Source organism: Mangifera indica, chromosome 13 (assembly GCF_011075055.1).
Source record: "Mangifera indica cultivar Alphonso chromosome 13, CATAS_Mindica_2.1, whole genome shotgun sequence".
NCBI classification, from domain to species: domain Eukaryota; kingdom Viridiplantae; phylum Streptophyta; class Magnoliopsida; order Sapindales; family Anacardiaceae; genus Mangifera; species Mangifera indica.
The window spans coordinates 13,344,160-13,356,904 of NC_058149.1; the positions used below are offsets into that span (position 1 = coordinate 13,344,160).

The window sequence follows — 12,745 nt, forward strand, 5'->3', positions numbered from 1 at the left end:
ACTAATGTTAGGAAGTGATTTGTAATTTTTGATAATGTCAGAAATATTAAAATTTTTCATAGAGTTTTAAAAAATATTTAAAGTTTTTGAAATTTTTAAATACTATAAAAATTAATAGTTACATTCTTAGAAACTAAATAAAATATGATATTTTAATATTAATTTAACTTTAAAATTTTAATATAAGTGATAAAATATTAAATTAATAAGAATATATAGATAATTTAATAATTTTATTAAGTGTTAATAGTAATTTCTTAATTTTAATGAAATGACAAAATAGTCATTACTGGTAAAATTAAATAAAATTTATTAACATAGGTTGAAGATTTGGCTTTTTAAAACTTAATACGTAAAAATTGTTATTCCATTAAACCTTGGGTGGGAAGATGCCCAGCCTTTATTAGAAATATTAAATAACAAATAAAAAGATAAAATAAGAGATTTTTGTATAATTCCGGAACCTATATCATAATTAATTGTTCATATCAGTCAGGGACTCGTTTTATCACGTGACCGCATGAATTTAATGGAATATGACGTCACGTGGGCAGAGGCGGACTTGTGGGACAGAAGAGAAAATGGGCTTAATGGTCAATTGATAATTTTCAAAAAGAGTGTAGCGATAGATACAAGCATTATTTATTTAGATGCATCGCTGGATAGATAGACATGCCAGCCAACCATGCCTTTGGCAATATTATCAATTTACTATAATTTTAAATAATTAATTGGTTTGATAAGTGATTAAATGGTTCCGTACAGACAGAACCAGTCACAAGTCACGATTATTTTCACATCAATGCAGTCATAATGTAATGGCTTTTTGAAAATTTTATTACGTGAGGATTACTTTTTGATTTGTGAATCATGAATGCCCTTGTCTTTTGTTAATCATACAAGCTACCGCTCCCACTTGTTACACTGAAGTTTTTTATTTCTTCTGTTTAGGAAAGGTTTGTGGACTAAATGATTTGTCAGTTTCTTTCCGCACTAATTGTCTTTATTATTACTGGAAGGCCAAAGGACTATTTCCCACCTAAAGGTTGCTTGCTTTCCCAAAATTTTTTTTTTTAATTATGAAAATTTTAAATATTTATTTATAAGTAATTAAAATTAATAAAATCATAATCTCTTCAAATTTTATCCCTTTTTACCTCTTTAGACTTTAAAAACTAAAAGATTTTTTCAATTTAAATTTTAGAAAATAACAATTTTTTTTCTAAAGTTTCGTTTCTAAATTTCTGACACTATCTCCAATGTCATTACCAATGGTTTCTCCCTTCCGAAGCTTTCTCTTCCTCTTATGATCTCTCTCTATCAATTTAGACGTCCAATCGATCAAAGATGGTATCAGAGATCTAGAAACGAAACCCTACAAAAAAATTATCATTTTTTAAAACTTAGGTTGGGAAAAACTTTTAGTTTAGGGTTTAGGGTTTAGGAGGGGAAAAAATATTATATTTTAGTTTATTTTTAATATTATAAATAAAATAACCATTTTACCCCTATTACTGTTGATTTTAACTATTTATGAATGAATATTTGAGATTTTTAAAGTTAAAGAGAAAAATTTTGGGAAATCGCATACCTTAGGTGGGAAATAGTCCTTTGGCCTTACTAGAAGGCTAGAAAGTCAGACACTTTTAAAATTTTTAATATTTATTTATAAAATAAATTTTTTTGTTAAAAATTTTAATTAAAGTTAAAAGTAAAAATTATTATTTAATAAAAAATCAAAAAAACTAAAATTTTATCATTTTTTCTTCTTTAATTTAAAATTTTCACAACTTTCTTTATAGTTTTTTTCTCTTTTCTCTGATAATGATTCATCGTTTCTAACAGTTGGTTATCTTCTCTCATACTTTATCTCTTCCTCTCAATCTTTCTCCCATTCTTCTTTGGCTACTAATAAATAAAAATCATCTGAAAATTCAAACAATTTTCATTTAGACCTGTCTTCGTTTAAACAAAAAGCTTTTCGTTTGAATGATGACGCATCCAAACAATTCGTCTGGACATTGTTGACCAAATGAAAATTGTCTAGATTTTCAAATAGAAATCGTATAGATTTTCAAACAATTTTTATCGATCGGTGATCGAAGAGGAGAGGGAAAGATACAGAAATGGAGAGATAAGACAGGAGAGAGGATGACCGTGACAGTGGATCGTCGTCGAAAAAAAGAGAGAAACACTTTAGGAGGGAAATTGTCATTTTTTAAACTTTAGATAAAGATAAATTATTAGATTTTTAAATCTAGAAGAAGAAAATATAATAAAATTTTAATTTTTTTAATAAATAATAATTTTATTCTTAATTTTAGTTAAAATTTTTAATAAAAATTAATTTAGAGATAAACATTTAAGTTTTTAAAAATTAGAAAATAAGAGTTTGGGTGGGAATAAGAAGCCTTGTTAGATATTAAGCAAAGTGACAAAGATGTTTGCTCGGAAATTCTTTTCAGTGTAGATTTGACACAACTTGGCCCTACATGTGCAGATTTCAAAACATTTTTCATAAGAGTAGCAATTTAAATCCTTCCTAGACATGATTTAGTACGGTAGTTGTAGGATTTTTCCATTAAGTGTAATTAAGTGTGTCTTAAAAAATCTAATTCAAATAAATTTTCTCATTACTAATTGAAACATCCGATCTCAACCACTTTTGATTAAATCTATGATTCAATTCGGATGAGTTAAACTTTGTCATACTAACCATTGAGAATTGAGATGTCTATAATTTGAATTTGGTTCCATATGCAATGGACTCGCTTGTTAGATGATGATCTTAGTAAAGCCTCTTATTGTCTTTTTGGGGAACCATCTTTCCAGCAACCTCTTTTTCTTGAACATCTTTGGTAAGTGTTTCGATATGCTCTTCAGTTAGACAATGCTTGATGTTCTAATGGCTTTGGATGCCATCTTTAAGTGATAAGACAATTTAATTGTCCCTTGATAACCAGGGAAGCTTGTTGAAGATGTGCAAGAAACTTGGAATTTTGGCTTTCTTACATTTTTAATGGTGCTGGAGCAAATATTGTTTCAAGACGGAAAGAATTACACTTTAAAAACTAGTGATACCACCACAGACTTTAGCCCAGTTCATAAATTTGTCATTGTGTGTGTTAGGAACATAGCTTAGATTTTATTTATATTGAAAGAAAATAATATTGGCAACAAGGTTGTTCAATATACCAAATAATAAATAATCTAATCTAATTCCAAACTCTATCCTTTGTATTCCAAATATTATTACATCCAATATTATTCAAATCAATTAGATTTCACATAAATCAAATATTATCCTCTTAATTAACATATAATATTATATTAATTAATATTATTTTGCTAATTAATATAATTTTCCTCATTAACATTATCCTAATATTCCAATGATCCAATCCTAATCTGAATAAAATATCTAATCCTAACAGTATGTGTTTTTTTTCCCTTTAAATTTGTAACTGGTATGGCTGTCAGTATTTTTCTGAAGATATGCATGAAGTTTGGATCTTAATTTTCTCCTCTCCTTTCTACAACTCTAACTACCCTTTTTATATATTTATTTCACACCTAGGACTGGGATGGTGTCCCCTAAAACCCTAGGTCCTAAGAGAAGTGATTTATGTATGTTGACAGTTCTTGCTACAAGATGATTGCTGTCAGATTTGAATTACTTTGTTCAAAAAACCTGGATCTTTAATGTTTGCAATTAACAAAGAGCAGATAACACAAGAGACAGTTTCAAGAGGAAAATTTGGCTTTTCCCTGGCACAAAAAAGAACATACATGAAAAAACAAGTATGAATTGTATTACTGATCATGTGCAAATAGATGGAGACCACATTTATTCACATAAAAGAAAATAGAAGTTCATGTAATGAGAAAGTCTCCTACTATCTACAGCATTGAATTGCGATTTTTTGTTTTTTTTTCTTTTCTTTAGGAGGAGAACATGGATATAGTTGACAAAAAAGAAAAGAATGTGTTACCATCAATTCAAGAAGGCTGTACATGAATGTGCAAGCTGACCACACATACCAAGCTGCCCATGGTACTGTCTTTGGCAAATAATTGGCAACCTTGCCACAGATTTGCAAGTATGAGAAAGGTACATGGATGTTGTAGCAAGCCATGAGCACTCCGACGATAGATCAGAGTCTTTAACCATCCGGCCTTTTCTTACAGGTGAAGAAGATCCTTTTTGATCAGTGGTAACTAAATTTGGTATTTGCAAAAGATTAGGATACGGGGCAGTTGTAGCCTGTTTGTGATACAAGTTCTCTAAGCTCTCAACTGGTATTTCTTCCTCTGTACACATTGGGTCAATCTTTTCCTTGTTTTTTATTGTGCTTAGTACTCTATTAGCCTCTTTTGTCAAACCAGTGGAATGCCAAGCTTCTGCGAGAAGCAAGATGGTCGATTTCTCAGGCTGGACCTCATATGCTTTCATGATTTGGAGAATATCTTCAGCTTTCCATGGTTGCTTGGCTTCACAGTATCCCCACATTAGGGTCTCGAATGTCTTCAGATTTGGAGAAACCCCATGTTCACACATTTGGTCAAAGCCCTTGATGGCACAATCCATTCTGCCAGAGCTACACCATCCACTGATGACAGTAGTGAAAATTACAACATTTGGACGAAATCCTGATTCAATCATTGTTGTCAGAAGCTCTTCAGCTTTCTCTGGTTCTTGTGCTCGCACATAACCTTTAGCAAGAATGCTGTACGCATGTGCATCAGGTTCTATGCCAGCCTTAACCATGTCATCAAAGATTTCCCTGCACTTTTTCATGAAGCCAGCAGTGCTCCATGCATTCATAATGGTGCTAAATGTTATGACATCTGGTTTTACCTGAAATTCTTCCATCAATGCCAGAACCTGCAAATTATATTTTGGATGAACAAAACACAATATTCCAAGGTAAGTGGACAAGCATCAAAATAGAATACTTTTTGATAGCAGACATAAGCTATACTCAAATGCCAAAACTCACCTCATCTACCCCATCTCGATCCATAACACCTACAAATGCTTTGATTAGCGAGTTAAAAACAACTAGATTAGGATGCACTCCATGTTGCTTCATCCTATACAAGAACATTAGTGCTTCCTTTAGTTTAACTTCTTTACAATATCCACAAATAATGATGCCACAAGTCCGCTCATTGGGCTGCACAGCATTGTTCAGCATCTCTTCAATCATTTCATCAGCTCGATTTGTTTCTCCATTCTGAACATAAGCTGTTGCTATGGTGTTATAAGTAACAGCATCAGGTTGCATCCCAGAAGCTACCATCTTATGCACCACATTCCATGCCTCTGCAATGTTTTTCTTCTTACACCATGCTCTAACAAGAACATTAAAAGTCCTGAGATTGGGTTTCACATGTTCCTCTCTGGACATTAGGTCCACCACTTTCAGGGATTCTTCAGGCTTACCAGCAATTCCATACCCTTTGATTAATGTGTTATAAGTGCTAGTAGTGGGTTTCTGCCCACTTTCCTTCATCTTCCACAATGTTTCCATGGCTTCCTCTATGTTCCCAGATTCAGAGAAGGCATTGATCACAGCATTAAAAAATATGGAATCTGGTTTCAATCCATTCTCTTCCACCTGGGATATAATCGAATGAATGGACTTGAAACGCTTCTGCATGGTCAGGGCAGCCAAGAGGGTAGTGAAAGTTATTAGAGATGGTTTGTGTCCCCCTTCAATCAAACTATCAAAAATGGACTCAGCTTCCTGAGGCTTTCCTCTTTCTATTAGAATGTTCATTAATTTTGTCCTTGAGCGCACAATTCGGCAACTATCTTTTGTCAAGCAGGAAATGCAGTGAGATTGACACTGGGAAACGGAAGACTTTGAATTAGAATACAGCTGACTCTTCTTATCAGAATTATGATCCTGTCAAGTTATAAAAAGAAAAAGGTAAAAAAGTATTGATCTAAAGTCAATATTAAATTAAAAAAAAGTTATATACACATTGTATCTCAAGCTACAATACAATCAAATTGTATTTCAAACAGGCTAATCAAAGTACAAAAACAAAGCCGCAAAAAGCTTCAGCCCAGATGATTAAAACAGCAAACTGATTGAAATCTGATACACACCTTAATTAATGGCGTTTGAAATTTGTTATTGGTTCGTGAAAGAGCCTTCCTTTCAGCAGATTCCCCCATTTGGTCTTGCTTCTCAACTTATAAGTTTTGAATTATCTAGTTTTTAAACAGAGTGCAAGCAGAGGCAAAAGCTTGAAACTTTATGCGCCATCACACTCCTGGAGAAAAGGCACCTATATTCAATAAAGTTAATAAATCAAATTACAAAATCAGCTCAAATCCAAAGGGTTTCCAAGTGAATTAAAAATATCGAACAATATGAAAACCTAGTCAAAATCTCCCTTCTGGGTATTTCGATATGGCATTGCTTCACAAATCGCTGAAGCAAAGAAATCATATCCCAAAATATTTGCCAGACAAATCAATAAAAGAACCAAGCAAGAACTCTTAAACATTAAACAGACCACGAATAAAGATTCCCAACTTCGAATAATAGTTAATATCCTTCGTTTCAGTTCAAGAAACAAGCATCAAAATACTATAAGAAATAAGCCTACTGGGCACCAAGTGGTACTACTGATCTTGTAAGAAACACTAAACAAGAACTAGGAAATGAAAAATTAGTCGGAAGGCCCGAAGAAGGATTATAAAACTAGTTTAAAACAGCGTTGTACCTCTTAGCCACAGTGGCTGCAAGCGAGAGAGGGAGAAATGTGAAGAAATAGTGCAGACACATAGTGCACGAAATCTCATGATATTCAATTGATAAAAAAACATTATCCACAAATATTGCTGGCAAAGGAAAGGCAAGGAAAAGCAGATAAGAAAAGCCGCAAAGTAAGGCTGAAAATTGCGGTAATTTTGCTCCCTGTTTATTATTTTCATTTTTCCTCGAGCACCCCTAATTTATGACGTAAACCATTTGAAACCAAATCTTTTAGAATTTCATGCAACGTGCCACGGGCTTGGAGGGTTGACATCGGAAACTGTCCGTACACTCACCATATGTGGGTAATTTTTTATTAATAAAATAAAATATTAAAAAATTGTATAAAAATTATTAAATATAAATTATTATTATTATGATTAATAAAATTATATATAAATTATTAATATGATATTTGTTAAAAATAGCTATATATAAATAATTATTATTTTTGATTAATTGTAATAAAAATTTATATATTATTTTATTTAGATATAATTATTTTAAAATATTTTTTATATTATTATTATATTAATTAAGAAATAAAGTATTTTTATTTAAAAAATTAATAAATAAAGATAAATTTATATCAAAATTAAAATTATTATAATAATCTTTTAATACCAAAATAATAGAAACTCATAAAATCTTTTCTTTTCTGACAAATTAAATAAGCCAATATTGTAATAAAAAATATATTATTGAAATAATTTTTAAATATCTTAAATCAAAAGCATCAAACGCTCCTTAATTCACTAATTTTGATTTATGTTGAAGTTATTAAAAAACCGAATCCTTGTAGATTAGTTTGTATAAGGATGACTTAATTATTTCTTCAATATTGCACGTAACTTCTTTTTAACCGCTCCTCACTCTTGAAGCAACTTTTTACCTTTGATCTCATCGTGAAATCAGCAACATTATGCAGTATTCTCATATTATTATCTGTGTCACGATGATTTTACATTGCTTGCATCCAGAAGATTATATTGGGAAAAACTATTTGCCAAATTAATACACCTTATAGCTGATTCATACAAGCAATGTACAAATTAACAAAGCAAATGAAAATCAAAGTTAAGAATTTTCACTGGAAAACAATAATGCATATTAATTAGTGATCAAAAGTTTTGATACATGGGATCTCTATCTTTGCTACTCTATATCTCAGTTTGTCTGCTTGAATAGCCACTGGAGCCAGATGGGTTTAGACCATATTCACCAGTGCTTTCACTGTATCCACTAATGCCACATTCCTTCCACAAACTCATATTGAATTTCTTCATTTCCTCATTATATTGGTGGGATTCATACTTTGAACTTCCTGAGCTACTGTAAATTGCACTGTCTTCGACAATCTTTGTGAAAGAAACATCTCCTTCCAAAGCGCGAATCACCTGCTTGTTTGCAAATTGTAACGTTTTGTCAAAATGAGTGGGCTATATGCAAACCAAAGTTATTAGAACAGGTGACTTGAACAAATCATTATTGAATTAATTACCTGGCTCATTCTTGGTCGAAGCCATGCTGAATGACGCACACAAGCTGCAGCACATGCAACCATATCTTCCATCTCATTGTATTTGTAGTTCATATCCAATTTTGGATCAACAAGAGCATCAAAATTGCCATCCTCCAGAGCTTTCTTTAGCAGAGGCCTAGCCTATAATGCCAATATGGTAAAATTAAGCTAATCAATAAAACATTCTTAAGTAACGAAACTAAAGATAATCTGTGTTTAAAGATAATATTTGCATATTAGGATGTCGAGCCAAAGTGGGGAAAGGGTCTCATTATTATTGCATTGGGAGCCAGATGGGAATTACTTGAATACAAGTTTCAGACTAAACAACATAATTAGCAGCTAATGGAATTGAATGGGTAATAATGCAAAGAAACACCGAACTCACCCAATCAACCAAGCTTTCGTTTAAATAAGAATTTATTGCAGTGATAGGCGGGCGTCCAGTTATGAGCTCTAGAAGCACGATCCCATAGGAATATACATCTGATTTGTCTGTTAGTTTACCGCTTGATGCATACTCTGGAGCTAAGTATCTGTATGAAGTGAGCAAGTATGTTTAGAAAGAAATGAACAATTAATCATGTATGCTAAGAGATTTGAAAATGAATGAGCAAGATCTGTGATCAGCAACGGCACTGATGTACAATATTTTATATCAATGGATTGATTGCTAAATGTAATTCAAGATATCTGGTGGAAATTAGACATTTATTTGGTCTAACCAGTCTAAACCAGATGGATTCCAATTTCAAATGCAGTTGGGACATTTCAACAGGATGACCAAGCTAATACAGCAACACAGTTGTCCAGGTGTTCCTTTAGAAGTGAAAAATCATAAGGGAATCCCCGAGGGGAAGAGAGGTAAAAGGAAGTGACTTACCCAAAAGTTCCTATCACTCGGGTGGAAACATGAGTATTGTTATCAGATAACATTTTGGCAAGTCCAAAGTCAGAAACCTGATTATGAAACTCAAATTCATTAGCAATTAAAAGCCAACATTGAGTAAACCCTTAGACATATTGATGGTTTAGGAGACATATCAATATCAAGTTTAAACTATCAAAAGTAGGCCCATATATTTCAGCCAGAGGAAACAAATATTACAACAAAGATTCCATGACCTTCCTTTTCTTTCCTAGGTAGATGAAAGCAACTTGAAATTCTCAATAGATCAGCAATATAATCAAATATACAGATAGTAACAGATGTACCCACAAATTGAATATCTATCAAGATTTTAAATTTATGTAAGAATCATAAAGCTTAGAGATAAGTTGTGAGACTCCCACCTTTGCTTCGAATCTAGAATCAAGAAGAATATTTGATGCCTTGATATCACGATGAATGATTGTAGGATTACCTGCCGTTAGACACTTTTTAAGTCAGATCTAAAAAACTCCTAATCTGAAACTCAGAGGCCGAAGGTATACTAAGTAGCTCTTTAGACAAGAAAGAGATTATAAGAGTGGTCTTTTATGCAGAAGATTGTTGACCTAGCGATGCAATATCTAAATTTAGGCAAGGAAAGTGGATTCAAGCAGAGAAATGACAGTAAATGACAATAATATTGGATATACAATTGTGAGTTGTAACTTACAGTCCTCATGAAGATACGCCAATCCTTTTGCAGACCCTATGGCAATTCTGAGTCTTGTTTCCCAATCCATAATCGGCCGTCCTTTTCCTGCATTACATTTGATGATTCAATCCATATGCCCATATCCTAAGCATTAATTTCACTATCTAGGAATGATCCTCAGTGCATAAATTCTCCCTTATGAATTACTTTCAATAATCCTCTCTACATTATATGCCTGAGCAGAGGAATAATCATCTTCAACTTTTTGACCTCAGGAAACATACTGTGGTACAGTAAACATAACGAAAAAGGTAAAATAGAAATAGGAATCTCAAACAGAAGGCTAACCATGTAAGTGAAATTCCAATGTGTTGTTGGGGACAAACTCGTAAACAAGCAATCTCTCAACTCCGGTAATGCAGTATCCAACTAATGAAACAAGATGTTTGTGATGGATTCTGCTAATCGTCTCAACCTCAGCTTGAAATTCTTGCTCCCCCTGATGGCTTCCACTCTTTAGCTGCTTAACTGCAACTTCTTTCCCACTACGAAGAATACCTCTGTGCACGTATCCAAAACCGCCTTCTCCAAGAAGGTTGGCCTCAGAGAAGCCATTAGTAGCCACCACCAACTCATCATATGTGAAACTGCCTCTTGTGAAACTTGGGGCAGCACCAGCAGCTTGAGATGTCTTCAGATTCACAGATCCCGAGCAACTGGAACCATAACTTCCAACCAAAGGCAGTGAGGCCAAGTGCTCTGGTAGCGCCGTAATGACATGGGCTCCTGGTGGGCAAACATTTTCCTGCGAAGGCTTGGATAGAAAAACACCTTCTGCAACTCCAACAAAAACCAGAAAGTGTATCAGCATGATGAATTTAATTTTCTCTAACCAAACATGAGGATTGACAATTGGATTTTCTCGATAAATAAGAAAGCTTGACCAACTCAAATTTCACCCATATTACAGAGTCATACAAATGCCATTTATATCACAACACAAAATAACGTTAAAATGTACAATCAAATCCAAACAATGGAAAGGAAATTTTGCATAGTAAAAAAGAATTACCAAAAAACATACATGCTTTTGAGTAGTATATATATACAAACAAATTATGCTTATGTATGTTACTTTTTGGTGCCCAGCTCGGCGGTTCAGAATAATCTTGCGCAAGCCTTCGCTTTTTCCTCTTATCTTTACAGCGGAAACAAAAAACGCCAAGCACAAGCAGTAAAATGACTCCACCAACTAGACATGCAAGTAAAAGCCCTATTGGCACACGAAGCTGTTGTGTGTTGGTTGAACTTTGAGTTGCTAAAGGCAACGACGGTGTTGCAGATGCACCAAAGAATGGAGTTTTGGGAATAGGGGTATAAGAAGAAGGTAAAGGTGATGGTGAGACTAAAGCAGGTGATGGTGGCGAGTCAGTAGGCCAAGGAGGTGGCGGCGGCGGCAACAAAATACTTGCCTGAGGAGGTGGAGAAGTTTCTAAAGGTAGAGGAGAAACACTTGGTGGTGTTAGTGAAATTGCAGGAAGCACAGGAGATTGTGGAGGAAAAGCAGAAGGGGTTGATGGAGTTACTGGAAGTTGTGGAGGAGACGTTGATGGGATTAATGGAGTAATCGGAAGTTGCGGCGGAGTTGGAGGCTTTGTTGTTGTCGTTGGTGGTGGTGGAGACTTGAGTATAGGTGATGGAGAAATGATCACGTGAGTAGCAGGTGGTATTGCATTGTGTAGAGGCGGAGGAGCTGCCTCTGGGAGAACTGGAAGAGGTGGAGATAGAGAGGGTGACACAGGTGGAGCTGACGTGGCAGTGGGCGGTGGAGAGGAAACCTGAGGCGGAGGAGCTGCCTCTGGGAGAACTGGAAGAGGTGGAGATAGAGAGGATGACACAGGCGGGGCTGACGTGGCAGTGGGCGGTGGAGAGGAAACCTGAGGCGGAGGGACTGGTAGGGCCCGCTGGGGGGAAAATAATGGAGCTACAGGAGCTGATAGCGGCGTAATAAACGGCGTAGAATCAGGAGGACTTACAGTTGCAGGTGACGGAAAAGCAGAGGTAGCCGAAGCCGGTGACCGTGAAGGCGATAAAGACATGTTAAAATTGTTCAATTTTGGACAAAAGAAGTAAGAAAGCACATGCAGAACACCAGTTTTCTAACTGCCCAATGCCCATATTCATGCTTAGTGGAATTCATAGCTGCTGTTGGCTGCTGATGGTTTATGTGGTGGAAAGTTTTGTAGGCATATGAGTAAAGCGAATGTTGCAGGTGAGTTTTACTGACTATGAAGAATAAACAAATCCCTTTCGCGCGAACAGGAAAATTTTCTCAGCTACCAAACAACACTCTTTCTCTCTCACTGTAAACTCCAACACACAAAACAGAACAAAATACGCGGATTCACGGGGCCATCGAGCCCTTGTCATCTTCAAGAAGCAGTGGGTCCCACCATGAGAGTGGAAAATAGAGAAATCTTTGGTTTCTCTTGTCAGTCTCGATATCCAAATAGTCACAGAGCCATTAGGACTGAGCCAGCTTGAGCTCTTTTCTTGGCTTAATTTGGTGAGCCTAAAACTAGTACAGTTTAGACAAGTTGAATTTTATTTATTCGATTTTGAGGATTTTCCATTTGTCAAAATTGTGAATTTGAAAAAGTTCTATTGGAATTAACTAAACAAAGTTTTGATGATAAACATCAGTGTTATTTTGATTGATTTATTCTCAATTATATTACTAAATTGAGTTTAAGCAAAATTAGATGTGATACTATAATCAAATTCTAATTATATTTTTCTTAATATCATTTTGTTGAGGTTTTAATATTATCTTGTTAAAGTTGAACTTGTTGTATTCAATTAGGTAA

The 12,745-nt window shown here is 34.3% G+C and overlaps 2 protein-coding genes across 3 annotated transcripts; both read right to left on the reverse strand.

Moving 5' to 3' along the window:
- Positions 1–3,786: 3,786 nt before the first annotated feature.
- On the reverse strand, positions 3,787–6,890 carry LOC123194665 (pentatricopeptide repeat-containing protein At5g25630-like). 2 transcript variants are annotated; one of them, XM_044607996.1, is made up of 4 exons: positions 6,742–6,890; positions 6,119–6,300; positions 5,001–5,912; positions 3,787–4,885 (listed from the first exon to the last, which is right to left on the reverse strand). In XM_044607996.1, exons 2-4 carry the CDS (start codon positions 6,185–6,187, stop codon positions 3,995–3,997), a joined length of 1,872 nt encoding a protein of 623 aa, XP_044463931.1. In that variant the 5' UTR covers positions 6,188–6,300; positions 6,742–6,890; the 3' UTR covers positions 3,787–3,994. The 2 variants fall into 2 exon arrangements, with proteins under 2 accessions (XP_044463931.1, XP_044463933.1); XM_044607998.1 differs by lacking the exon at positions 6,742–6,890 and adding an exon at positions 6,394–6,415.
- A 972-nt stretch (positions 6,891–7,862) lies between these two features.
- On the reverse strand, positions 7,863–12,306 carry LOC123194666 (proline-rich receptor-like protein kinase PERK15). The gene is made up of 8 exons (XM_044607999.1): positions 11,014–12,306; positions 10,227–10,712; positions 9,897–9,983; positions 9,589–9,659; positions 9,179–9,255; positions 8,684–8,831; positions 8,275–8,436; positions 7,863–8,170 (listed from the first exon to the last, which is right to left on the reverse strand). The coding sequence occupies exons 1-8, from the start codon at positions 11,975–11,977 to the stop codon at positions 7,934–7,936; spliced, it is 2,232 nt and encodes a 743-aa protein (XP_044463934.1). The 5' UTR covers positions 11,978–12,306; the 3' UTR covers positions 7,863–7,933.
- Between the last annotated feature and the right edge of the window lie 439 nt (positions 12,307–12,745).

What these genes read in the sequence shown, in the direction of transcription:
- LOC123194665 (XM_044607996.1), bottom strand. Translation starts at nt 6,187, where the DNA reads ATGGGGGAATCTGCTGAAAGGAAGGCTCTTTCACGAACCAATAACAAA. An exon ending in TTCAAACGCCATTAATTAAG is followed by an intron (nt 5,913 to 6,118) that starts GTGTGTATCAGA and finishes ATAACTTGACAG; the next exon opens with GATCATAATTCTGATAAGAA. An exon ending in ATCGAGATGGGGTAGATGAG is followed by an intron (nt 4,886 to 5,000) that starts GTGAGTTTTGGC and finishes TATAATTTGCAG; the next exon opens with GTTCTGGCATTGATGGAAGA.
- LOC123194666 (XM_044607999.1), bottom strand. Translation starts at nt 11,977, where the DNA reads ATGTCTTTATCGCCTTCACGGTCACCGGCTTCGGCTACCTCTGCTTTT. An exon ending in GCCGAGCTGGGCACCAAAAA is followed by an intron (nt 10,713 to 11,013) that starts GTAACATACATA and finishes TTGGAGTTGCAG; the next exon opens with AAGGTGTTTTTCTATCCAAG. An exon ending in ATTGGAATTTCACTTACATG is followed by an intron (nt 9,984 to 10,226) that starts GTTAGCCTTCTG and finishes AATGTAATGCAG; the next exon opens with GAAAAGGACGGCCGATTATG.